General features: G+C 42.5%; 1 protein-coding gene across 4 annotated transcripts in view; it reads right to left on the bottom strand.

Moving 5' to 3' along the window:
* Positions 1-1,309: 1,309 nt before the first annotated feature.
* RBMS1 (RNA binding motif single stranded interacting protein 1) overlaps positions 1,310-27,766 on the bottom strand; it is a 173,286-nt gene continuing 146,829 nt past the window's right edge. For all 4 annotated transcript variants that reach the window (XM_040441624.1, XM_040441626.1, XM_040441625.1 and 1 more), the window contains exons 11-14: positions 16,749-16,859; positions 12,326-12,406; positions 9,825-9,909; positions 1,310-4,043 (exon numbers count right to left, since the gene is read on the bottom strand). In XM_040441624.1, coding sequence (XP_040297558.1) covers positions 9,832-9,909; positions 12,326-12,406; positions 16,749-16,859 — 270 coding nt within the window. In that variant the 3' untranslated portion in view covers positions 1,310-4,043; positions 9,825-9,831. The remainder of the gene's footprint in view (positions 4,044-9,824; positions 9,910-12,325; positions 12,407-16,748; positions 16,860-27,766) is intronic.

The following is a 27,766-nucleotide window of genomic DNA, read 5'->3' as shown; positions in this document are numbered from 1 at the left end:
TTTTTACGCAACGCTGGCCCCATAGAAGTGAATGGGGCTGCGTGAAAATCGTTTTGCATCCGCAAGCAAGTGCGGATGCGATGCATTTTTCACGAATGGTTGCTAGGAGATGTTGTTTGTAAACCTTCAGTTTTTTATCACGCACGTGAAAAACGCATCAATGCACATTTCCCCCCGCGTGATAAAAACTGAACGCAATAGCAGGCAAAACTGAATGAACTTGCTTGCGAAATCGCGCATTTTTAACTCAACACATCCGTACCTAATCCGTATCGCTCATCTGCAAGGAGTCTTACTCAGACTTCCCTAAACAGCTATTCGAAAATTGGTTTTCAGACAACCCTTTAATCTACGGTTCATGAAATTCCAACAAACAGTATCCACACGGCATAGTATTCTGGGTAAGGCCTCATGCACGCGACCGTATGTATTTTACGGTCTACAAAAATACGGATGACTTCCGTGTGCATTCCGTATTTTGCGGAACGGAACAGCTGGCCCCTAATAGAACATTACTACTATCCTTGTCTGTTATGCGGACAATAATAGGACATGTTCTATTTTTTTGTGGAACGGAAATACTGACATACGGATACGGAATGCACACGGAGTAACTTCTGTTTTTTTTTTTTCGGACCCATTTAAGTGAATGGTTCTGCATCCGATCAGCAAAAAAAAAACAACGGACACGGAAAGAAAATACGTTTGTGTGCATGAGGCCTTAGGCTCCTTTTACATCTCATACAGAAGAGTGACCTTTTCTGTTTAAAAAAAATTGGGGAAGGATCAGAGTACGGCTCATGAGATACGGAGAATATTCCCTTGAACTTTCTTCAGGAATGTGCCCCTCTCCCTTCGATCCTCCTTTTTGATGTAAAAAGACAGACCCATTTTACAAGTAGAAGAGATAAGTTCTTCTAAGCTCTGAGTTTTGACTTTAATTTTCTTTCTGTATGGGATTTATTTTTAATACAGTTCAATAAATAAAAGAAAACACTTTTTTGTTTTGGATGTTTTTTATTCAAAAGTTTTCAAAAGAAACAAAAACAGAAAAAAAAGCTAACAATCTAATCAAATTTACAGTTCAAAAATTTTATTTTGGCGTTTAACAATAACTACAGAGTTGTCTTGAACCGGACAAATAAGTTACCACTGGCAAGTGTGTGGCACTAGTAAAACAAAAATAAAAAATTAACTCTCTTGATCATATAGATATCTCTATGAAAATCTTTTTTCAATCTGTACAAAAGGTCTTTCTTCATAAATTAATTTCTTATAATTTAATGGCTGTCTACTACTGTATGTGATGTTTTAACTGATTATTTTATATGTACAGAGGTTATGTTTTTTTTTTTTTTTTCTATGTTCCAAATCTTACCCAGACACAAAGTATGGCACCTTATTCAGACACCTGCAGCACTGTTTTATTCTTCTTAATAGATCTGTGTGACGGGACTACAAATATCTAACTTTCACAATAAAAGAAAGAAAAAAAAACAAAACCTGAAATTTAGAAGGCTTTTATAAAAGAAAAATGGCTGCATGTCTGAACGTCAATTCTTTACTGCTTAAGGGGCCGGTTTAGAATTCGTAAGGATAAAACCCACACCTGAAGCAGCAAAGGTGTTTCATTAAAGCAATTTTAAACAGGGAGCATTGAACCAATTATACCACAACTTTTGATATTTTTTTTTTTTTATTCCTCTGCAAAAGAAATTAAAAATAAGATTAAGAAAAAAAAATAACACAATATTCTTGTGAATATGTAAATTTTTTTTTTTTTTTAAACTAAAATCTAAAACTTAGAGCAGCAATTACTTTTGAAACTATGAAATGTCTCCACTGGCTGAAGTCAAATACATGCAGTTTTAATACAAAGAATACTTAAAATAATAAAAAATAATCATAAAAAAAAAAAACTGTCCTTAAAACTGCTTAGCCCTAGCTCCAGCTAGGAGGATTTGGTCAGTGGAAACAGGCAGTGCCAGCAACCTGTCCCATTAAAAAAGGAAATAAAGTTTGAGGTAGATAACTGATCACACTGCTGACCAGGCAAGTACACAGTTTTGGAAGACAACATAATTTTTTTTTCCTTTACATATGCTATTAAAATAAAACCATAAAAAGCCATAATATAAGCAGTGATTGATCTAATGTGTTATTAAAATTGTGTATATGCGTGTGTGTATAATATAAATATCTCTCTCTATATATCTATACACACATACATACATGCACATATATAACTAAAATGCAGTATTTGGCCAATCAGAAATTTCATAGTTTCAAAACAAGTTTTTATTTTTTTATTTTTTCTTTACAATTAATACTTGTAGTGATGACGTGAAGTGTGGCACTGCTTGGATCCAAGTCTTCCTTCATGCTTTTTAAATTGTGTCCATACATGTACTAAAACTATTAAAAACAAATGCAAATGTACAAAAAAAGGCACATTCTCCTATCAGCAAACTGGTCCGGCAAAAATAAAGAGTACAGAAAAATTTCATGCTGAGAATAATCTTGGAAGATTGGTTACTGGCTCTTTGTTCTTTGGTAAAGTTACCTTTAAAAAGTGCCAAGTCTTTTTTTTTTTTTAATTATTCTTTTTTTTTTATCACCTAATAGAGAGCTAGTACCCAATGCATTTACGATTCCACTTATGTCTCAGCTTTTTCATTTTTAAAGTCCTTTAGCTTTTTGCCATAATGCTGCATCAGCACTTTTTTGTTTGCTTGGTTTGAGCACAATCAACTATCTAAAGCACTATCATTAATTGTATAAAGAAACTAAAAAATAAAAAAAGCGAGAAAGGAAGAAAACAAAAAATAAAAAAGGAACACATTCACAGACAAATCCCCTATCCCATTTCCTATATTCTAATGACACTAAAACATCAAGTTATTTGCGCAAAAAAAAGCAAAAAAGTTTTTACATTGCATCTTACAGCAGATTTCCTAAAATTGCTTAGACTACCAGAGCAAATTATTGGCATAAGGCCTTACAAAACAACTGATTCTATTAAAACATCCCAGTCAGAAAATGTGTTTCACACAAAAACATTATCCCTCCTTCCCGCCCGCCCACAGCTTTTTCCACTACCATACATGTTACGTGAAAAACAAAATTAAAAACATCTACACATTAAAAAGCCAAATTTTCAGCAATTTTATTAACTACCTTTAAAAGCCCTATGCTGCTGTTTTACAAGGCATAACTGACCAGCTTGCTTGGTCAAAAGCAATCTACACTTTTTTTTTATTTTTATTGTATTTTATTTTTTTAGATATTTTTTCTAGTAATTACGAGGAGGAAAAAAAAAAAGCTACAGCATTTAAAAGTTTTAAGGCAAATTGGAATTCATTGAAAAAAGATAAGACACTTCACGCTATGAGAAAAAATTAGTCAGAACGGACAGCAACTGCAACACTGCACTACAGCAACACTCACACTGCAAGCACAGAGGCGTCACAAACGACGCCTTTTTTTTTTATTGTAACCAATTCAAAATTGGAGAAACCAGGAATATTTAGTTTTGCAATGACCTGTCACTGGTTTCTTGCCAGTAAAAGAGTTAACCTTCAATAAGAAATAAAAAAAAATAATCACAAACAGAAAAAAAAAAAAACAATTCTCAAAAGTTAAAAAACAAAAGCATCTCATCAAAATTTAAAAAAGGACAAAAAGTAAAATAAAAATAACACAAAAAGTTTCTGGTATGCACATGTATTCAAAGAAATGGTCACCTGTGCACACCCAGAAATAACTCATAGTCTGTCTCTTTTTTGTGTTACGTTACTTGATAAAAAATCTCATAATAAAATAAACCTGTTCAGGGGAACAGCCACTAGATGAATTGAAGGGTTTTTTTTATGCACCTCATAGAACTTATAGCAAAAATAGTTCGAGTTGATTTCATTATAAATAACATTTTTTCCCAAGAACCTGTGCAAAACTGTCAATTCATAAAGCTTGATTGTTCAGAAAAATCCGTGATTGTTTCAGCATCTGAACCTCTTTTCCCCCAATCAAGGTCATCGTTCCATCTGTAAAAAGAAAAGAAAATTATCAGAGATGTTTCCACAGCATCAGTTTAGATATCCATCTTGGACCATGAGGTCATATGGGTAGACCGTTATATACATTTTAACCTTAGAGGGGTTGTCCGAGATGTTGATACAGATGACCTATCCTTAGAATAGGTCATCAATATCAGATTGGAGGGGGGCCGGCTCCCAGCACAACTGCAGATCAACTGTTTGAAGAGATCGTGGCACTGTGGACTTTTCTAGACTAGTGGTGTCATGTTCATCGGTCACGTGGCCTAGGTGCAGCTCGGTCCCATTCAAGTGAGCTGCAATACCAAGCAAAGCCGCTATACAATGGATGGTGTGTGCTTGGTAACTGGCGAGAAGGCCGTGATGCTCACCGCAGGCACCTCAGATAGCTGATCAGAGGTGGTGCCATGTGATATTGGTAAGCTATTCTGGAAAACCCCTTTAGATAACAAATAAGGCTAATTTAGGGTGGTTGTAATTTTATGGTCCGTATTACGGTATTGGCACCTGGACCCCTGTGGGTTCTACTAAACCAGACCTAGACCACAATAGACTGCATTATGGTCATCTAAAGCCCAAGGCCAACATGTAAAGAGACAACTGGTTCAATATTGTCCTAGGGGCTTTATGAGCTCATGGGTATTTCATGTCAACCACGTATTATTCTTAAAACAATTCTATATAAAGTCTCTAAGGCCAGTATTACATGGCTGATTTTTATATTTTTTTGGCTACAACCACCAGGCCTCTAAAACGGACCTAAAGATCTGGCCATGATACAACAAACGTTCTAACAGATTTTTTTGGAAAAATATTTCCTGACAAATTAAAGGGCATTGAATAAAATAAGGAGATGCACCAAAAACAACAAAGGACACCAGATAGGTACTTTTAAAATGAAGGCCATATTTTTGCTGACATGTTTTGTGCAATTAAGCCCTATAAGTACATCCTCATAAGGGCGCTAATACACTGTTTTGTGGTGGTTTTTGGCTAATAAGGCAGTGAATTTGTTTTTTTACAAGCAGTTTTGTGGGGTGGTGGGTTTTTTTCAGACTTTTTTTTTTTTTCAATAGAGAAGCTATGGAAAACGCCTGGCAAAAAAAACCGCCAAACCCAGAGTACGTCAAGGGGCGACAAAAAAAAAAAAAAAAGATAGTACCTGTCATAAAATGGCACTACAAAGAAATGCAGTGCTTCTAGGGTGTTTCAGGAGCCTGGAAAACTCCTTTAATTTCATTATAAATAATTATGTGCAAAGAAAATAGAAAAATAAAATAACACATTTCACATACAATTATATTTAGTGCAAAAATTACACCTTGGACATGGAAATGAAGACACTGACTTCCTAGATACTATTTATTCTAAAATGTATCAAAGGGAGTGGATCATCAGAAAATGGCAAAATATTTCAATCAAAAGATTTTTTTTTTGATTTTTTTATATGACTTCAAACATTCCAGTTTTCCACTGCAGAACTCAATAAGCTGACATTTCCATTTTTCTGCAGCTCATTTATCAACTTTGCTGTGTAGACAAGAGTCAGCAGGGGATTTGATGACCTCTCTATTGTACTGCCAGAGGTCTAGATAAGGAAGCATAGTAACTACCCTGGCCTACAGGAGAGGGAGCTACATTGCCATGTCTTCCTATGTGCATTTGACTGGCCGTAGACCTTAATAGCTGTCGGTCGGATGCTTGTTTGCACAACAGCTATTGCTCACGATGCTTCCATACATATGCAAGCTCTGCTCAGCAAAGCGTGCATGTGTTCTGAATGGGGAGAGGAGAGTAAGCCGCTATCTACCCCGAGAAAAAAAGGGTTGTACATGTTGAGATCTAACAGCCCGATCCTTATTTTAACCATTATCTGCAATCAGCAGATATCCAATGTTTATGGCCAGCTTAAATTTATGGACCCTTTTTTTTGATCGTTTGTGCCTCGAAACGCATTCTACATTTTTCAAACCAACACTTGGATCTGTATATTTTTGTAATTGCACGTAATTAAATATTTTAGTTTAGCCACTGTATTTCAGTAAAATGTATCTGTATAGCGCCACCTGCTGTTTGTTCTTTTCCTTATTTCCTGTCCACCTCACCGAGATGGTCGCGCACACACACTCAGTTTAAATCTTCAACTGCCACCAGCCATATCTACTGTTAGGCTGGGGCTACACGACGACAGTGGTCGCAGGCAGGATTGTTGAGTAGCGGTGATCCCATAGAAAGTAATGGGATCGCCATGGCAGTCGCAAGAAATTTCTATGGGATCACTACTACTCCGCAATCCTGGCCGCGACCAGTGTCGCCGTGTAGCCTTAGGGCTCATGCACAAAAACGTATTTTCTTTCCGTGTCCGTTCCGCAAAATAATAGAACATGTCCTATTATTGTCCGCATTACGGACGCGGATAGTACTGTTCTAGTAGGGGCCAGCCGAAAAATACAGAATGCACACGGTCGTCATCCGTATTTTTTGCGGACCGCAAACTACATACAGTCGTGTGCATGAGCCCTTAGACGCTGTGGCAGTTACAGGGAAAGAGCTACAGCAGAAAGGACACACTCCCTGAGCTAACTGCCTGAAGAGAATATAGCTGGTTCTAGCTTTGTTAGAAAGATATTGTCGTCATGTCCTATACGATGTCAGATCTTTAATTTTTTACATCAACCCCCTTTAACTCCCATTCGCAGCAGCTGCCATAAAGCGCACACGCTCTACTGCTCTTTCTATACAGAAGAAATTTTGTCTCCAATATGGCCGCTCTCCAGCATATTTTTTTAAACCTAAAAAATAGCTTTTATATATATATATATTTAAATTTTCTTTTATTTACTCTTATCCAGTTATTGAGCCTAAAATTAAGCACAGGACTTTCCCTTTAAGGCGGCAGATGCTATAAATGTAGCACTGTGCATAATGCAGCGATACGGACGAGCAGCTGGATATACTGATGCCACTTACTGGAAATGATTTTAGCTGCTGCAAACTCTGAGGCCTGATAAATGGATTAGTACACGTCTGAGAACAAACAGACGATCGCGGCTCCGGCTCACATTATCCAGAGTAATACCGCTATTTACAGAGCGGCCGTGTTGAGTGTCTGTGTACAGATGGTTGCCATTGTGACAAACGCAGCAAGGGGATGGACGACAGCTATCGAGCACAAGGCATCTCAGCGATGCTGCTCACATAAGCCATGTCTGAACTCCTCTCACCTCTCTTCCCTACGTGAATACTTTGCTGATTGTTACTACGCGATACAACAAAGTCCGCGGCCGCTTTAAAATTGCACGCTTTTTTTTGTTCTTTATAGTCCTGCACACAGGTTTTTTTGTTGTTTCCAAATTTTGACACTTTTGTGATTTTATGCCGTTTTCACCACTTTCCAAAATTGGGTGGAACCCGGTTGCAAAATACTGCTCAATTACGGTATATTTCAAGTCAATGGGGCCATGCTGCCATTCCCTGCGCAGTGAATGGTGGGAGCGTCGCTGTCTAGAAAAAAAAAAAAAAATCTTATAGGGGTTTTGCCATCTAAAACTTTGGAATATGGCTAGGATCTAAAGATGATGGCATATCCTAGCAATATGCCATCAAAGTCTGAGATGGGGCAACAAGCCCCTTTAAATGGCTTGTCCAGGATTAGAAAAACAGCGCCACCACTGTCCATGGGTTGTGTCTGGTATTGCAACTCCGCTCCGTTGGAGGCAGAGCTGTAATACAGCACACAACCTGCGGACAGGGGTGATGCTGTTTTTAGGAAAACATGGCTGCTTTCTTCCAATCTTGGACGACCTCTCTTAAAAAAAAAAAAAAATAAGTTCTGGAGCCAAACTAGCACTGATGCCCCTTCACTCAGCAAGAGATGTTTACTTGTCGGAAAACTCCTTTAAGGAGCAGAATAGTGTTATTTGCTAAATCACTAACATTAGCAGTGAGAGCAATCTGAAAAACAGTGCGTGCCCCCGGGGGGATTTCAATTTCCCATGCGGCTCCTCTGCTCTCATCAGCAGGAAACAGACCTCCATTTACTGCAAATGGGACCCAGGCTATAGAATGATGTAATGGGCTTTACTGATGGAGAGCAGAGCGGCTGTGGGGAATCTGAGATTATTACTGGTTCCCTGTGCCATTTTCAGATCTCTACATGGCTGGTGTCATACGTAACTGTCCAGTACATCACAATATGCTGGAGGCTCTTTAAAATAATTAAGTAACACATACTCGCCTGTTTACGCAGACTCCGATCCGCGGCCTCGCCAGTCTCTGTTCGTGTGCTGAGCATGTGACCACTGCAGCCACTCACTGGTCTCCGTGCTGAGACCAGTGATTAGACAAATTAAAGGGGAATGGAGAACGGCAGAGACCAGAGTGGCGCTGGATCGGAGACTGCTTAAAAGGGTTTCTGAGATGGGCCTGATAGGCATGGGTCCCAGCTCCTAATTTTAGAGCGGGGCCCTGAAGTGAGCAGAGAGCAGCCGTACATGCGCAGCCACCCTCCATTCACCGCTATGGCAGTTGCAAAAATAGCTGAGCACTGATTCGGCTATTTCTTGCAATCCCATAATGATGAATGGAGGGCGGCTGCGCAGGAACAGTTCGTTCTCCATTCACTTCTATGGGACTTCCGGAAACAGCAGAGCTCGCTTGCTCGGCTATTTTCAAAACTCCTGCAGCAATGAATGGAGAGCACAAAACGCATAAGGTTACTTTCCCACTGGCGTTTTGACTTTCCGTTTGTGAGATCCGTCATGGGCTCTCAGAAGCGGTCCAAAACGGATCAGCCCTAATGCATTCTGAATGGAAAAGGATCCGCTCAGAATGCATCAGTTTGCCTCCGATCCGTCTCCATTCTGCTCGGGAGGCGGACACCATAACACTGCTTACAGCGTTTTGGTGTCCGTCTGACGAAACTGAGCCAAACGGATCCGTCCTCAATTGACTTTTAATGGTGTTCAAGACGGATCCATCTTGGCTATGTTGAAGATAATACAAACGGATCCGTTCTGAACGGATGCAGACGGTTGTATTATCTGAACGGATCCATCTGTGCAGATCCATGACGGATCCGCACCAAACGCGAGTGTGAAAGGCACCTATGCAGTATGCTCTCCTTCGGGGGGCTCTGTTCTGGAGATAGGTGCAGGTCCCATTTCTGGGACCTGCTCCTCTCTGACTTTAATGGCATATCCTAAAGGCCACCCCTCCTCGTCGAGCACAGCTGAAAAAGTGCATAACGTCCACGATAAAAGTGTTAGGCATTATCTGCTATAGTAAATCTGCCCCACCAGGGGATACCATAGTGGACCCCAAAGGTTCAGGAGAAGAAAAAAAAAAACCATCCTTTGGAGCCAATCACTTGCCTCTAGGGTCTATTTCTTTGATTTAAAATCTATAAGATCGATATAGGAGTTGGGCCATGAGAAGAAGTCAGACTAGATTGCAGCCTTCAGCACTCAAGCTGCTGTGAAACTACAACTCCCAGCATGCTCTCTTGTTGCAACTCCCATAGAAGTGAATGAAGCATTTGGGAAACGGCTGGAGTGCCGGAGGTTGCTGATACTTTTGTACTTATTAAAAATCCTCCTCAACCTAAGGACTCATGAACATGACGGATACCCTTCCGTGTTACATCTGCATTTTTTGTGGACCCATTGACTTCAATGGGGTTGCATGAGGTCTAGTAATAATCTAGAACTTCCCCAGTATTGTACTGCGGCGGCACAAAGATTTCAGAAGGATACAGTTGTACTCCCTTACCTTAGAGTTACTTGTTTTGTTGATAGGTGTACTGAGAATGATCGTTAGAGGTCTCTACCGACACCGGCTGCTGACCGCTGGGCTCCTGCAAAAAAGGGAAGAATATATTAGTGTCTAGGAATGACGGTAATTCACAACAAAGACCATCAGAGAGATAAGACACGTTTTCAATGCAGTAATGTGTACTATAGAAACAGTCAGAAGGACACGTTTATCTTTGGCTTTTATGCTATGCGGTTAAATGCAATCTATTGTCCCCTGTTATCAGCCTTTCCAGGCTGAGGAGAGACTGATTACTAAAGTTAGGGCTCTTTCACACCTGCGTTCTTTTCTTCCGGCATAGAGTTCCGTCGTTGGGGCTCTATGCCGGAAGAATCCTGATCAGTTTTATCCTAATGCATTCTGAATGGAGAGAAATCCGTTCAGGATGCATCAGGATGTCTTCAGTTCCGGACCGGAACGTTTTTTGGCCGGAGAAAATACCGCAGCATGCTGCGCTTTTTGCTCCAGCCAAAAATCCTGAACACTTGCCGCAAGGCCGGATCCGGAATTAATGCCAATTGAAAGACATTAATCCGGATCTGGCCTTAAGCTAAACGTCGTTTCGGCGCATTGCCGGATCCGACGTTTAGCTTTTTCTGAATGGTTACCATGGCTGCCGGGATGCTAAAGTCCTGGCAGCCATGGTAAAGTGTAGTGGGGAGCGGGGGAGCAGTATACTTACCTTCCGTGCGGCTCCCCGGGCGCTCCAGAGTGACGTCAAGGCGCCCCAAGCGCATGGATCATGTGATCACATGGACACGGCATCCATGCGCATGGGGCGCTCTGACGTCATTCTGGAGCGCCCCGGGAGCCGCACGGACTGTAAGTATACTGCTCCCCCGCTCCCCACTACTATTATGGCAACCAGGACTTTAATAGCGTCCTGGGTGCCATAGTAACACTGAACGCATTTTGAAGACGGATCCGTCTTCAAATGCTTTCAGTTCACTTGCGTTTTTCCGGATCCGGCGTGTAATTCCGGCAAATGGAGTACACGCCGGATCCGGACAACGCAAGTGTGAAAGAGCCCTTATGGAGAACCTGTCATCTCTCCTGACTGGTCTGTTTTAGTGACTACTTGTATTTAACCTAATATAACAATGCTGGAGCATCTATTCTTAGACCAGCAACGCAACGTAGAGTTCTGTTATTCCTCCTGGAATTTTTTTTTATATATTGACAGGTGGGTGGCTACACAATCTGACGTTGATCCATCAGGGTCAGGCCTCTTTGACAAGAGGAATGGTAACATCCACTTGTCAATGTAATTTTTAAAATTCAAATGGAATAAGAGAGAAACAGTACAACAGAGAGTTAAAGGGGTTGTCCCATGACTAATCTAAAAAATTAAAATCAGACATCATATAGTACATGACAATCTCTTTCTAACAAAGCTGGAACCAGCCCTGTACCTCACATGGATCCAGAGATCTCCCCATTCATTGCTCTTCTAGATTTATATCAGGCTGAGAGCTCAAGGGGAGTGTCTATTCTGCTGCAGCTAAGGGGGCGTGTCTCAGCTCTCCCTATCACAGCTAAGTGGGCATGTATTTTCTGCTGCAGCTAATGGGGCGTGTCTCAGCTCTCCCTATCACAGCTAAGGGGGCGTGTCTCAGCTCTCCCTATCACAGCTAAGGGGGCATTTAAAGGATGAAACTGAGCATGTGCGGCCTTCTCAGTGAGCAGGACAAAGAAATGCAGGTGGCGCTATACAGATACATTTTATTGAATAACGCACTGGCTATGCTAAGTTTTTAATTACATGCAATTACAAAAGTATTCAGATCAAGGTGCTGGTTTGAAAACTGTAGAACATTTTTCGTGAGACAACCCCTTTTAAAAGAATAGTTATTTCAAGGGGAATACAAGTAGTTACTAAAATAGACATGTCAGGAGAGGCGACATGGACGTTTAAAGATGACCAGTTGCCTCTCCTGACATGTCTATTTTAGTGACTACTTGTATTCCCCTTGTAGTAACAATTCTGGAACATCTATTCTTATGACTCTATATTGTGCCATTCCTTTATTATTCCTGCTAGAAGCTATGAATGAATTACTAGTACTTTCCAATGCAGCTCCAGATGTGGGGATGTGTCCCTGCACAACCTATCACTGACATCACTCATTTAGTGCGAGACTGTGCAGGAACACACTGCCAACTGGTAACACCCAGCTGGACCTTCATTGCAAACTGCTAGCAATTCTTTCATAACTTAGAGGGAATAAGAGGAATGAGAAAACAAAGCGATAAGAATAGATGGTCCAGGCTTGATAATACACGGGGAATGCAAGCAGTTACTAAAACAGACATTTTGGGAGAGGGGGGTATTAGGTCCTCTCTTCAAGATCCACCTCTGTTATTCTTAAAAACACCTCTTTTAATGCTTACTTGCATAGACTGCTCACCTAGTAATGCTTAGGGTGCTGAATGCCAATAAATCATATACCCATACTGACCTCAACAGAAACTGCAGCTGTCTGGACGTGTGTGTATTGTGGGATGTACGCTCCTTGCATAGCTGTTGTTGCAGGCATATACTGAGAAAACAAAATGGAGGGATTTTTTTAAATTTTTATTGCTCAACGCATAAAATTCAAGAGTACAGATACAGACAAGTATGTGTGCCAATTGTGGTGTAAATCACAGTAATGCTGCACAGTTTGGCGACACCCCCCTGAAACCCTACCCTCAATTTTGGTCAAGATTTTATTAATTTTTTTTTGCATTCGTTTCATGACAATTTTTGGTTATCCTTGAAACTTTATATTGGAAAACCTCTTAATAATGAACTTCTACATTCCTGTAGTCGCCACTAGGGGGAGCTGATTATATATTAAACTTAATAATAATGCAAAGTGCATGAAGTGAGCTCCTAAACTCCATCCAGCCCAATTTCTTTACATCCAGAGTGATTATTTAGACCCAATGGTTGCTTCCTTTATCTTCTAAACCAGGCATCCTCAAACTGCGGCCCTCCAGCTGTTGTAAAACTACAACTCCCACAACGCCCTGCTGTAGGCTGATACCTGTAGGCTGTTCGGGCATGCTGGGAGTTGTAGTTTTGCAACAGCTGGAGGGCTGCAGTTTGAGGATGCCTGTTCTAAACTATGCAAAGTTCAAACAGAGCTCATATTAGCAGGTCTAGTATTATACTAAATGCCTGCACATCCAGGTATGTGGTACCCAGAAAACTCATTTTATTGTGCAAGTCAATGCACAGATAATTTCTGAAGACGGGGTGCACGGAGACATTATAACTGGCCATAATACTTTTGCCTTGACAAGCAGATGGTAGTGGGTGTTGTCACCTCATTTGTGCTCTGTCTGAACGACTGTGGCACCGGCTTTGGGTTTGGTATAACTTAATTATATGAGTCATGAACCACACGGGGGAGACCCATTTTACGCATAGGTGTGGTATCCTTTTAACAGTTCGCCACTCCTTGATTGTGTCACTCATCTCAGGAAGCTAAACCAGCTCAGGTTTTATAGAGATACCTTATGACTGGCGAAAGCTTACCCATCGCATTCCTCAAAGGCTATGTCAATGGAATCATTTGGAACATTGTACAAATTATGAAATATCTAATTCCTTAGACTATTATAGGCACCTGTGGGCATACAGTTTTTATTCTATTACATCCAGTTCCCTGTTCTTTAATATGGACTGAGGCTTTGTCTGCGCAACAACCACCATCTTAACTTCAAGGGAAACCGTAATGTAACTGTTATTTTACAGGGGTCTAACAAGTCAGAGAGGCAGGGTGATGGGCAGTGAAAGGGCACATGTACATAGTCCGGGACTGGGTTAGAGGCGAGAATTACTTTATGTTACACACAGGTGTCTTCAGCGCCCAGTAGACGACTGAAGACAGGCTCTTCTTGGAAGCGCTCAGAGCTTTGCTAAGAAGACACTTTCCACCCTGTTTTCTAGTACAAAGAAACATCTTTCCCTAATAATGTATGTTACAAACCATGTTAGTCACCCGCGATGCTAGGAAGGCTCGTCCCCATTGCAGCCTGCTATTTGCTGCAAACAAACCTCTCCCTTGTCGCCGGATGTTTTGATCCACGCGACGCGGTGCCAGGGAGCGGGGTAAGTATAACCTGTATGAGGTGCCCAGGCATTTTGGGGGGCATTATAGGAGTTGGATAAGCCCTTTATTGTTCCTGTCCTTACACTATATTAAAAATAATCTGAAATGTCAATTACAGATTGTCAGATACACTTTCAGTATCCACGATTGTAATAACCTGCCGAATTAATTTGACATGTTCATTCTTTTCACTGTTGAAAGCAAACACAAGGCAACAGCAGTCTGCAAATAGACAATATATAAACTAATGAAAACAGCATTGGTTTATACGCTCCTCAACTTTTTTTTCCCCCCCCCAACACCAGGAAGGACAAGCTGTAAGGTTATGCAAATCGAGGAAGTAGCAAATTTTCAAGCACCTAGCTCCAATCTGTGGGAGGGGCATAAAAGCACGACTGAAAGCAAACTTTTTAGCCAAAAAAAAAACCCTCAAAAATTTGATTAAGTTATATGGGATAATTGTGTGATGCCTCCTGTTTGTTGTCGTGCCAATTATCACTACTTGTTGCAAACTGAGAGGGAAGAATCCTTGACCTGAGAGACCTTGGTTTATCACTCGAGCAGAACACTATGGGCCTACCCCGAGATGTCGGCGATGTTCAAGGCTGTGTGTCTCGGTGGTTGGGAGAACAACGATGAACTGGAAGGACAGCAAAAAGTGCAGAGGGGCAAACCTCTGCACGGACAGATCGTCTGATTAGAAGAATGGCGCATAGTCATCCATTCTGTACTGCAAGTGAAATTGGACGTCCCATCCGAAGGGTGGCAAACGGCGTCTATACACAGTATCAGAAGGTGTTTGCATGACATTGGGCTACGAGCCAGACGTCCAGTTACAGGTGTTCCATTGACCTCACGCCACTGCTCTCAAAGACTATCATAGTGCACAGCAAGATGGCAATGGAGGGCTGTCCTCTTCAGTGATAAGTACTACTTTGGTCCTGGATGCAATGAATGCTGGAGCTCGGTCTGGAGACCATGTGGGCACCGCCATGAAGAAGCCTTCACAAGGGAACGTCACACTGGACCTACTCCCAGGCTTATAATGTGGAGTAGCATAATATATGATAGTCAGACCCCTCTAATGTTCATTTCAGGTACACTAAGCTCAGTGTTACATTGGAGAAATGGCCTTATCACTGGTTCAGTGACCAAATCAAAGTGGCCTAGGAGACATTTTTTTTTTTAGCAGGACAACACCAAGCCTGCGTGGCCTACACGTGCCACCATCGCCTGCAGTGTCTCTGCATTTGTCTTCCATCAAGCACACCTGGGACGACATTGGTCAGCAATTGCAAAGGGAGCTGCCAGCAGCAGATCTTTATGATTTGCCTGCACAAGTGCATTCAGCATGGCAGAACATTCCACAGACAACCATTAATAACCTCACTGACAACGTGCCAAGGCGTCTAAGCGCCTGTATTTCTGCATGTAGCGCTCATGCTCGATACTGAATAAATCGAGAAATTGAATATTTTCATTCCATTTTTTTAGGATTTGCATATCATTAACGTGTCTTGACTGATCCTGTCATTTGCATATTTCCATGAATCTCCTTCTTGGTGTTGCAGTTTCAATATTGAGGAGTGTATATTCTACGTTTTCAGAGTGCTGTTGCATGGTATTTGTTTTTACTTTTGCATTTTCAGCCATATATTCTGAAACGGCACTAAAAAAAAAAATCTATTCCTGCAAAAAACAAGGCCTCATCTAATCATATCAAGGAAACAATAAAAAGTTAACGTAAATAAAAATACATTTAATATTTTAACGCATAATAGTATAACACTATGCAACACCGATTTTGGCATATTACTCTGTAAATTACTCTTTCCAGCCTATAGGTGTCACTGCATGAAAAAATGTCTATGAATGTATTTGTCCAGTGGGCACCTACACAGACATTGCTCCACAGTGACACCCACAGGCTGGAATGAGTATAACAAGCCATTATAACAATTTGGACTTATTACGCTATTGTGTAAGGATCCGCCAGATATTATAATAACTAAATAATTTTAAAGAATGCACAAATAATAACCTATGATTTAGAAATATTCCCCTAATAACGGAACAATAGGTTCCCTTCTCTTATCCCTCTACGTTGACCACTAATACGCCTTTTTACTGACCTAAACATAGGGGATTTTAGCTAAACGGCTGGCTTTAATCAATCATTACATGTACCCAAAATGGTTCATTAAAAACTAGAACTTGTCCTGCAAAAAATAAGATACCTGATACAAGAACATTGATGAAAAAACAAAAAAAGTTATAGCTCTTGGAATGCGATTAAAAAAAAAATGTGCGTGGTCACTAAGGGGTGTTTTAAATAGCATCAATTTGAGGATAACGCAACAGCTGAATAAATGATGAGCTTCAGATGAAGCTTAGAGAGCAGGTCTAATTTTGGAAGTTACAAGGAATTCAATCAGCCTCCCATTATCTGCTTCCCCCTCTGAATGTGCATTAAAAAGTCATAAAACACAGGCACGGTACAGCGTCTGCTCTAATCAATTCCGAGCCGACAGTTATTTTGGAGACCGTGAGCTCATGGATCCTTTTGACACAGAAATCCCACCTCTCCCAAACTTAAAATATGCATCAGATCCAGCACAGCTCAGAAACGGGTCGCCTGTGTCAAGTGAATTACTGCATGTGGAGCGTGAAGGCAGACACAAGTTATTGAGCTTATTATGTTCGTCCATGATCGGCGCATTCATGCAGATGCAAAAATAAAAACTTTCTGGAGTATTCTGTAAGTTTTAAGATGGACACTTACCGTTCCACTGCTGCTTAATGACATGTGACTCATCTGCTGGGTAAGAGGGCTCATCATGGAGGCCGGCTGTAGTGACATGGTATGGTCCATGGAGGGAGTTAACACTGCCCCCTTAACAAAAAAAATAAAAAAAAATAAGCTGTGACGTGAGGGTCATAAAAAAAAAAGAAGTATGGAATTTCACTCAAGGTATGACCACGTGGCGCTGTCTAGTACCATGTGCCCTTCCGGGGCCACAGTGGGCTCTAAAGTAATGGAGAACGCACGGTTTAGACGGTCTGTATGGTTTATGGCCGCATGGCACCTTCAATACCACGTAGACATTAACAATGCAGAGCAACTAAACGGTGCAGTCTTCATTAGTAAAATTAGAGCCCAAAGCGGACAGTGTGCCTGCATCACAACTGCAAAACGACCACTTGTGGTCATACCCTTAGGCCTTTTTCACACGGGCGTCATGTTTTTGGCACGGAAAAGATGCTTGTGTGCGTTGCGGGAAAATGCACAATTTTTCCGCGAGAGTGCAAAACATTGTAATGCGTTTTGAACGCGCGTGAGAAAAATCGCCATGTTTGGTACCCAGCATCTTCACAGAAGTTCGGGTTTGGGTTAGGTGTTGCGTAGATTTTATTATTTTCCCTTCTAACATGGTTATAAGGGAAAATGATGGCATTCATAATACAGAATGCATAGTACAATAGGGCTGGAGGGGTTAAAAAATAAATATATAATTTAACTCACCTTAATCCACTTGTTCTCGCAGCCGGCATCTCTTCTGTCTTCATCTTTGCTGTGCACAGGAATAGGACCTTTGATGATGTCACTGTGCTCATTACATGGTCCATCACATGATCTTTTACCATGGTGATGGATCATGTGATGACCGCAGTGACGTCACCCCAGGTCCTTTTCCTGTGCACAGCAAAGATGAAGACAGAAGAGAAGCCGGGCTGCGAGAACAAGTGGATTAAGGTGAGTTAAATTATTTATTTTTTTTTTTTTTTCTTAACCCCTCCAGCATTCTGTATTAGGAATGCTATTATTTTCCCTTATAACCATGTTATAAGGCAAAATAATAATGATCGGGTCCACATCCCGATCATCTCCTAGCAACAGTGCGTGAAAATCGCACCGCATCCGCACTTGCTTGCGATTTTCACGCAGCCCCATTTACTTCTATGGGGCCTGCGTTGCGTGGAAAACGCACAAAGAGGAGCCTGCTGCGATTTTCACGCAACGCACAAGTGATGCGTGAAAATCACCGCTCATGTGCACAGCCCCATAGAAGTGAATGGGACCGGATTCAGTGCGGGTGCAATGCGTTCACCTCACGCATCGCACCCTCGCAGAAATCTCGCCCGTGTGAAAGGGGCCTTAGATATCAGGTAAAGGAAATGTATCATCTGAAAATTACTTGTTTTAATCAAGTGTTTGTCATAAATTTTAAGAGTTTTTATTTTATTTTATATTCTATTTATATTCCTGCAGTTTTCACTCTGACCACTGACCCTCATATTATGCTGACACTGTTCTGTAGAGATCTCTTCACAGCAGTACTATCATTATCATCACAAGCAGGATTACAAGGACAGATAACACAGGAGTCACAAAAGGTAATGGTCTCAGCTTATCCCCCCCCCCTCCTCCCTGCGCAATGACCTCTGCACAGGTCACAGCGCATGCGCACAACACTCGCTGATAGAAGTCAGTGACATCTACAGGCTCCTATGTTCCGTGTGACTGCCGGCAACAGCAGCTCAGACAAGATGGCCATTCCACAGAAAACATTATTGAAAAAAAATATATACAATCACAGAAATAAAAACAGATGAGGGAAAAAAGGGCATCAGTATCTGGTTTTATAGGGTCGCTGAGCTTTCACAAAAGTTTGATCTGCCATAGCGACATATCAAAAGTTATGATGGGTGAGGTGGGGATCTGAGAGCGGAGACCTCCACCGAGCGCTAGAACGAGGAAAGAGAAGTGCTTGCATGGCGCATGCCCTCTCCTTGCCGCAGGACCGGACTATAGACTTCCTATTGAAAGAAATATGGTGTTCAGAAATTGCCGCCATATTTATAAAGCACTTGTCCTCTTTTGCCAACACAAAAGTTCGATAAAGTGGGTGAGGGGGGCTTTTTTATTACAATTACAGATATCTGGGGGTCTCGCTTTACATACCATGTTGCCTGGGGAGGAGTGCTTGACACACGCTTACTAGGAAGCTGGGTGGGGTCCTGTGAGATCTGTGTACTCTCCCTAAGGCAAGCCAAGAGAGGTGTGCTGACACCACAACGTGCATCAAATGTGTACTTGTAGTGAATCACGTAAAGATTTTTGCAAAAGTTCTTCGTTCTGTTGGTGCGGTTTTTGACCAGGAACTCGTCTGGTCCTTCTGCAGACTCGCTTTGTTGCAGGCGAGTGACTGCTGGGAGTTTGCTCTTCGTCAGGGGAGCAGAATCGCTCGATATCGTCAGGAATGCCTTTCAGATGACATCGCCGTGGACGCTTCTATTAAAGTGTCTCCTAACACGTAAGACGGCTGATAATTGAGACCAGTTCTCGGAATTACCGCAACGTCCATTTCCTAACACTTCACGAGAATCTCTTTCATCACCCATCGCAAACTCATGTTCATCGGTCACTGGATGCAAACCAAATTTTGTGATGCAAATTTGTAACATCAGCAAGAGAAGAAAAAAAAAAAAAACGTACAGATATAAATTACAGCTGGAGAACCGCGGCGGAGATGCTGTGTTCTATTGAAGACTTCCTTTTAGGAGGGAAACTGTCAAAAGCTTGGTTTGTGGTTAGTGATGCAAGGTGCAGGATGGGGTTTAGAATGACAGGAACCGACAATCAAAATTTTTGGGGGGATTTTTTAATTTAAAAAAAAAAAAATTGAAATTGCCTGCAATAAAAACGTGAACAATGGGCATTCCTACTTCTGACCGCACTCACTGTTGGAAATTATTTTATGTTTTTATAGGTTTATAGGAACTAGTTAAAGGGGAATTCTACAGAAAATAATCCTCATTGATAAGTGAGGAGACAACAAAGACATTTCTCATTTAGCTCGGAGGTGGAAATTCCTGGTAGACGACAAAGAAGAGTAACTGCCTCCATCTAGTCATCACTGGGGCCTCTGATCTTATCTTCTCCCATGCCTCAATGTCCTGTGAGAGGACGCGTTAAAGGGACACTACATCACATTTTTAAGCAGATGTTAAGTGTTCCTTGTATTTTTATTTTCTTCAGAAAATGGGTGGGATTAACTTTTTTTGGGGGATAGCATTTTTTTAGGTCATTCCTTGTGTTCTACTTCCTATCCAGACTCTTTAACTTCCTCTTTGTTTGGACCATCACTCCAGAGAACATCCTTCCTCCCATCTTTTTCTAGTTCTACCAAGAAAACAAAGGAGCTGTCATACTGTTATCCCAGTTCTACATCTACTATTATACAAATAAGGATTAGCCTTTGGATAACATCTTCCCCTCCCCATTACACCATTCATAATGCTGGACCACCAATGACTAAAGGTCCCTTTAGATGGCACAATTTAGCAGGTGATTGTCGGGAAGGAAGCGTTCCTTCCCAGCAATCTCCAGCTCATCAGTAGAGGAGACCGCTGTATTTACCTGCAACGATCTCCTCCACAGTATGGGGAGGAGAGAGCACCAATGCCATCGCTCTTCCACATACAGACTCGTTGTCTGCCGGCGGTAGTGCGTGTTTAGACGGCACAACGATTTAAGTGCCTACACAAATATTCAATTACCCGACGGACGAGCAGTTTGCTAGCTCATCAGGTAATCGGTGGCACCTGACGTTAGCGATTATCTGGTGACTCTTGACTCGTGTAAAGCACTTAAGTGAGCACAGAACAGGCACCATTAGTCAGGGCTGTCTAGCGCTGTCAAAGGGGAGGGGGGAGTGTACTGAGCACATAGGGGCATAGTGGTGCTCCAAGAGCTACACCGGCCCCTCACTGCTTGAACTGACTAATTTGCATAAGTCTAAAAGTCCACATATCTCTGCAGCAATGCAAACTAAGAAGAAAAGAAAGGTATAATAAGTTTAATCTACATGATCAACCCTACCAGGAAATATGCCTGGTTTAATAGAGTTGATTATGCTGACAGAGGCTCTTTAAGTCCAATACACAGACTTCAAAATTGGGGATTATGGAGCTACAATTTTAGCTTTATTCTCAAGCTCAAGTTGGCAGCTCCCTAATCGTAAGGTAATTGGAGAATCGGCAAAGATCACTCCTACGGTTTTGGATCATGCAGCATTAAAGGGGTATCCACAGGATATGTGGTTAACAGTCTGATGGTTGGGGGTCTAACCATCACAAGAAAGTGTGTCCCATGTCCCTCCGTTTGAATGTAGCGGTGGCTAAACATGCATGCTGTGTGTGTGCGCGCGTCATTCTGAAAATCTATAGCACTGATGAAAATGGTAAAGTATGGTACATCGCTTGGCTATCTTTATCAGTCCTCTAGATTTTGAATGAATGGGCATTATGTATGCTTCATTGAAACTGGGGACACAGACACTGTTCGGTGGAGCTCGGTGCAAAGGGATTTTTATAGCTGCCATGGAGTTCTATGGTAACTGTATAAATTCCTTTGCACTCGGCTCCCCCTAGTGGTGGGATCAGGCAGACACTTTTATGGTGTACTATATGAAGGGAAGCAGGAGACAGAGCTGTATGGGGGAGATTTATCAATGTCTGGTGTAAATCTATTGAGAAATATGGTGTTCAGAATGAATATAAAACACTAGCTGAAGGACCTGGCTTCGCTCTGGTATATTTCATCTATTTCATTTAATGTGTGTGCGCGCGCGCGCGTCATTAAAAGGCTCGGGAGGGGGCGTGGCCTAACCAGATCAGGGGTGTGGTTTAGGAGGACCTGGGGGCGAGGTTTGAAGTCTTTTGAGGGTGGATACATTGTGGCAGGGGGCATGTCTGGGCTCCTTCCTGCAAGAACGATGCCCCTCTGGGCACCTTACTGGCTCATTTGCATACCAAATAAACTGGATTTTCAGAGGATAAAAACATCTTTTGCTGGAACAAAGGCACATCTGGAAATAAGGTACTAAGTGCTATTAGGCCATGGCTTTACTTCAATAGCAGATTTCCTTTAAAGCTCTCCTACAGCAGTGAAGAAAAATGGCTGGGTTGTTATGGAAAGAAACCTGGACTAAAACTGTATGTGCAGACTGGGGGACCTGCAAGCTTCTATTGGCTGATAAGGGTCATGTGACCAAGCTTCTATTGGCTAATACATTTTTTGGGACTATCTCAGGAACGGTACGTCCTAGAGAGCTGAGACCTGGTCTAAAACCTTCCTGGACACCTGATGTACCTGTGTGCCAAATTCCGTTATTGTAAATGTGACGGTGCGGATTCCTTTAGCGGACACACACACACACACACACACACACACACACACACACACACAGCTTTATATATTGAATGTGCCACTTTTACCAACACAGACGTTGGGTTAAATATGTTAGGTTGAGCACGCCCTTTTTGTATTAAAAAAATTTCACCACTTAAATATTGTAATTTCATCAGAAATCTCACTGGGGGAGGGTTGGGCCCTACTTTAAACATCAAAACTAAAATAAGCAAAATAAAGTCCTGTACACAGGCAGACCCCCACCACACCCGCTGCGCATTTTGTGGTCAAGCTTCCTCAGGGGGGTAGAGGAGTGGTCTGCCTGTGTACAGGACATATTTTGCTGGTTGGTATCACTTATATCATCTGTATTTAATTATATTTGCCACCTTTTTTTACCTCTATTGATTTCCGGTTCTCTAGTAATCATGTTTATACACTAGAATGTCATAGTATAGTCCCCTTAGGCTACTTTCACACTTGCGTTGTTAATTCCGGTATTGAGATCCGGCAGAGGCTCTCAATACCAGAATTGAACAGGTATGTTTAGATTTTGCACATCAGGATGCATCCGCTCCGTTAGAATGTGGTTGATGAAATCAAAACGGGAAAAAAAAAAAAGATCAGTTTTATCCCCGTTTTTATGACTGGACACAAAACGGAATGCTGACGGAACGGAAGACATCCTGAACGGGGTCTCTTTCCATTCAAAATTGAGGACTAAACGGAAACGCTTTTTTGCGGTATTGAGATCCTCTGCCGGATCTCAATACCGGAAAAACAACAACGCAAGTGTGAAAGTAGTTACTGGTCTGAACACGTACCTATTCCTTAACTGGTTTGGTTTGCTTATATTGCGGTTACAGCTGCCCCCACAAGCACTTTAGTACTCCCCCCGTCTCCAGACCGCCACCTCTGTGTTTTTATATGTCTGTGTCTTGTCGTGATTATTTAGTGGTATTGCATGTCATTGTGCTTATTTCCTTATACCGCTATAGGTTTTTTGGGCTTTACTTTAAGTTTGGCTATGGGACCCAATGATACCTGCGTACTCCCCCCCCCCGCTGCCCTTTAATAGTCTGCCAACTGACGGAGAATCCATCTTAGAACGTTGAGCTCTAGTGAGCGAATATAACAGATGCGAATAATGAAAGGTTCTGAGGCTAAATGAATAAATGTGGCGACAGTGTTTACTCAGAGAGGTGTGTAGCTGCGCAGTACAAAAGACAGCGCATGTATAAATAACAGGTTCTGGGCAGATTAAACAATCGCCTAATTTACAGCCCGCTTCAGAGCCGCTGCACGGCTTTGTTTGTCAGATGCAGAGTTTATGTGCGCCGACTATTTCATTGTTTTCCTTCTTAGGATTTCTAATGTCATAAGGTGCATGCTGGGAATTATGCTTCACCTGCAACTGGCCACAGGCTGCAAACCTGCCCTTACTGAGAATCTGTCACATGGGATCCTGGGGCCAGTTCATCACCTCGTTACATACTTTCTAGTCTGACTTTGTATCCAAGCCTGAGCTACATTCATGACTTAAATCTTGCAATTAAAAAAGATTATGCCACGGAAAATAGGCTACCTTTTTCAAACCAGCACCTGGCTCTGAATACTTTTGTGATTGCATGTATTTAAAAATTTTGTATAGTCACCGAGTTGTTAAATAAAATATATCTGGATAGCGCCGTTGCTTGATCTTTTCCTTATTTCTCGGTCCACCTCACTGAGATGGTCGCATACGTTCAGTTTAAATCTTCAACTTAGGGCTCTTTCACACTTGCGTTCTTTTCTTCCGGCATAGAGTTCCGTCGTCGGGGCTCTATGCCGGAAGAATCCTGATCAGGATTATCCTAATGCATTCTGAATGGAGAGAAATCCGTTCAGGATGCATCAGGATGTCTTCAGTTCCGGAACGGAACGTTTTTTGGCCGGAGAAAATACCGCAGCATGCTGCGCTTTTTGCTCCGGCCAAAAATCCGGAACACTTGCCGCAAGGCCGGATCCGGAATTAATGCCCATTGAAAGGCATTGATCCGGATCCGGCCTTAAGCTAAACGTCGTTTCGGCGCATTGCCGGAGCCGACATTTAGCTTTTTCAGAGTGGTTACCATGGCTGCCGGGACGCTAAAGTCCTGGCAGCCATGGTAAAGTGTAGCGGGGAGCGGGGGAGCAGTATACTTACCGTCCGTGCGGCTCCCCGGGCGCTCCAGAGTGACGTCAGGGCGCCCCAAGCGCATGGATCATGTGATCACATGGATCACGTCATCCATGCGCATGGGGCGCTCTGACGTCATTCTGGAGCGCCCGGGGAGCCGCACGGACTGTAAGTATACCGCTCCCCCGCTCCCCGCTCCTACTATGGCAACCAGGACTTTAATAGCGTCCTGGGTGCCATAGTAACACTGAAAGCATTTGGAAGACGGTTCCGTCTTCAAATGCTTTCAGTACACTTGCGTTTTTCCGGATCCGGCGTGTAATTCCGGCAAGTGGAGTACACGCCGGATCCGGACAACGCAAGTGTGAAAGAGGCCTTACAGGGAAAGAGCTGCAGAAGAAAAGACACAGCCTCTGAGCTGTGATAGGGATATAGCTGCAGCAGAAAGGACACAGCCTCTGGGCTGTGATCGGGATATAGCTGCAGCAGAAAGGACACGGCCTCTGAGCTGTGATAGGGATATAGCTGCAGCAGAAAGGACACAGCCTCTGGGCTGTGATCGGGATATAGCTGCAGCAGAAAGGACACGGCCTCTGAGCTGTGATAGGGATATAGCTGCAGCAGAAAGGACACAGCCTCTGAGCTGTGATAGGGATATAGCTGCAGCAGAAAGGACACAGCCTCTGGGCTGTGATCGGGATATAGCTGCAGCAGAAAGGACACGGCCTCTGAGCTGTGATAGGGATATAGCTGCAGCAGAAAGGACACAGCCTCTGGGCTGTGATCGGGATATAGCTGCAGCAGAAAGGACACAGCCTCTGAGCTGTGATAGGGATATAGCTGCAGAAGAAAAGACACAGCCTCTGAGCTGTGATAGGGATATCGCTGCAGCAGAAAGGACACAGCCTCTGGGCTGTGATCGGGATATAGCTGCAGCAGAAAGGACACAGCCTCTAAACTATGATAGGGATATCGCTGCAGCAGAAAGGACACCGCCTCTGAGCTGTGATAAGGGATATAGCTGCAGCAGAAAGGACACAGCCTCTGAGCTGTGATCGGGATATAGCTGCAGCAGAAAGGACACGCCCACTTAACTGCCAGCCTGAAATAAATCTAGCAGAGCAATGAATAGGGAGATCTCTGGATCCATGTGAGGTACAGGGCTGGTTCTAGCTTTGTTCGAAAGAGATTTTCATGTTCTATATCAGGGATGCCCAATCTGAGGCACTCCTGCTTATGGTTATCAGGGCATACTGGGAGTTGTAATTTTTCAACTGCCCGAGGGCTGCAGGTTGGGCATCCCTGTACTATATGATGTCTTCTTTTCCTTTTTTTTCCATCAATAATGGCATAACCCTTTTAAACTCTCAAGCTTTCCATCGGCTATGGGATGCACTACATTAGCACCTGATCACAGCACAAATATTACCCAAATCAGTGTGACCGCCTTATAGTACATGACAGTGATGCTGCATGAGACCGATTAAGTAGGAATAAGAATTTTGAATGTTGCTCTGGCAGGCTACTTTCACACTCGCATTTTGGGCCGATCCGTCATGGATCTGCAAAAAAGAATTAGTTACAATAATACAACCGCATGCATCCGTTCAGAACGGATCAGTTTGTATTATCTGTAACATTGCCAAGACGGATCCGTCATAAACTCCATTGAAAGTCAATGGGAGACGGATCCGTTTTCTATTGTGTCAGGGAAAACGGATGCGTATCGATTGACTTACATTGTGTGCCAGGACGGATCCGTTTGGCTCATTTTCGTCAAGCAGACAGTACAACGCTGCAGGCACTGTTTTGGTGTCCGCCTCCAAAGCGGAATAGAGACTGATCGGGGGCAAACTGATGCATTCTGAGCGGATCCTTTTCAATTCATAATGCATTAGGGCAAAACTGATCCGTTTTGGATCTTGTGTGAGAGCCCTGAACGGATCTCACAAACGGAAAGCCAAAAACGCCAGTGTGAAAGTAGCCTAATCAAAACTAAAATCAGTCCAACATATTCACAGCGCTAATCAATATTACGGATACATATTCCTCTTTTTCTAATGTTTTTATCTTCTGATCATAGATATTTTGTATTATTTTTTGTGCCATCTTGCCTGAGCTGCTGTAACAGCATTTAAAAAGATATGATTTAGAGCAGCCACATGAACACATAGACACAATAGATATATAGTATATTTATTGTCTTCATTGGGAGAATGCTGTGGCAATGTGCAGGGAGGGGGAGTAGATAAGCTCTGACATCACCTATTGTCAATGCTGGATCCTGTTTTACCTCTACAGAGGTTTTATCGTTCATTGTGAATCCTGCCTGTGATGATAACCAGATGATTGCTGCAAGTGATCTGTACAGAAGAGGAATGGTCAGCATCTTATTAGACTTAGTGGCCAGTGTGAAACCTGCAGGATATGAGGATTCTTTTTTTTTAAATATCGCTCACCAAGATATAAAAACACAAAAACCTGATTTACACAATCATGATAAATTCACTTGAAGGTGTAAAATCACAGGAAGCCAATCTACAACAAATTAAGGATTCCATGAGTCAATCAACTGAGTTGGTGACTGCTTGTACCATTTTATCGGGGGCCAAGAATAGTGGGTGAGATTCTTACAGTTTGTTAAACGGACTCTAAAAGATTTGAAACGGAGGTCTGCTTTGATTTCCATAAACAGCGCCACTCTTGTCCATGTACTGTGTCAGGGATTTGCGCTCAGCCCTGACAGCAGCAGTAACAGTACTGAACCTGGAGGAGTGAACGAAGGGCAGATGCGCATGCGCAGTGCGGCCTCCACAACCTTCAGGGATCCATTTTTGCTGTGGGTGCCAGAGGTGGGACCCGCATCTATCAGACATTGGGAGCATATCCTAGCGATATGCCCCCATTGTCTGAGATGGGAATACTCCTTTAATATTTAGGTAAGGTACTGGCTCTCCTTAAAGAGACTTACTGGAAGTACTCCAAGGTATGGAGACTTATTGGAAATGCTCCAAACAATATGCAAAAAAGTATCACCAAAAGGAAAGAAAACCATTTCAATAGTGCCATCTTGTGGAATTGGCACTCGGCCAGCTACAATCCTACTCCGTACTGATGAGGGGGAAGCGCACCGAAACAGCTGTCTACAGATGGATATTCGGCTTGGTTATTTTCCCTCGTCATGTCCCAAGGCTTGTTAAAAAGCTGGATTTTTTACTCCCAGGGAGCACTTCCACAAGGTGGCGCTAACGAGATGGTTCTCCTTCCTCTTTGCATCTCTAAATTTAAAATGGTGTTTTATCAACACTCCGGACTGATTTAATATCATCATCATTTTAAAGGGATGCGTGCTCCAGAAATCCAAACTGCTCTTCGTTCCATAGAGTGGCAGTATGACCGAATTCTGGTTGCCAGTTGTCACCACTAGGGGAAGCTCACCGAAGATGGA

Source organism: Bufo bufo, chromosome 7 (genome assembly GCF_905171765.1).
Source record: "Bufo bufo chromosome 7, aBufBuf1.1, whole genome shotgun sequence".
Taxonomy (NCBI): Eukaryota; Metazoa; Chordata; class Amphibia; order Anura; family Bufonidae; genus Bufo; species Bufo bufo.
The sequence above is the reverse complement of the archived record's forward strand: the minus strand, read 5'-3'. Positions and strand labels throughout refer to the sequence as shown.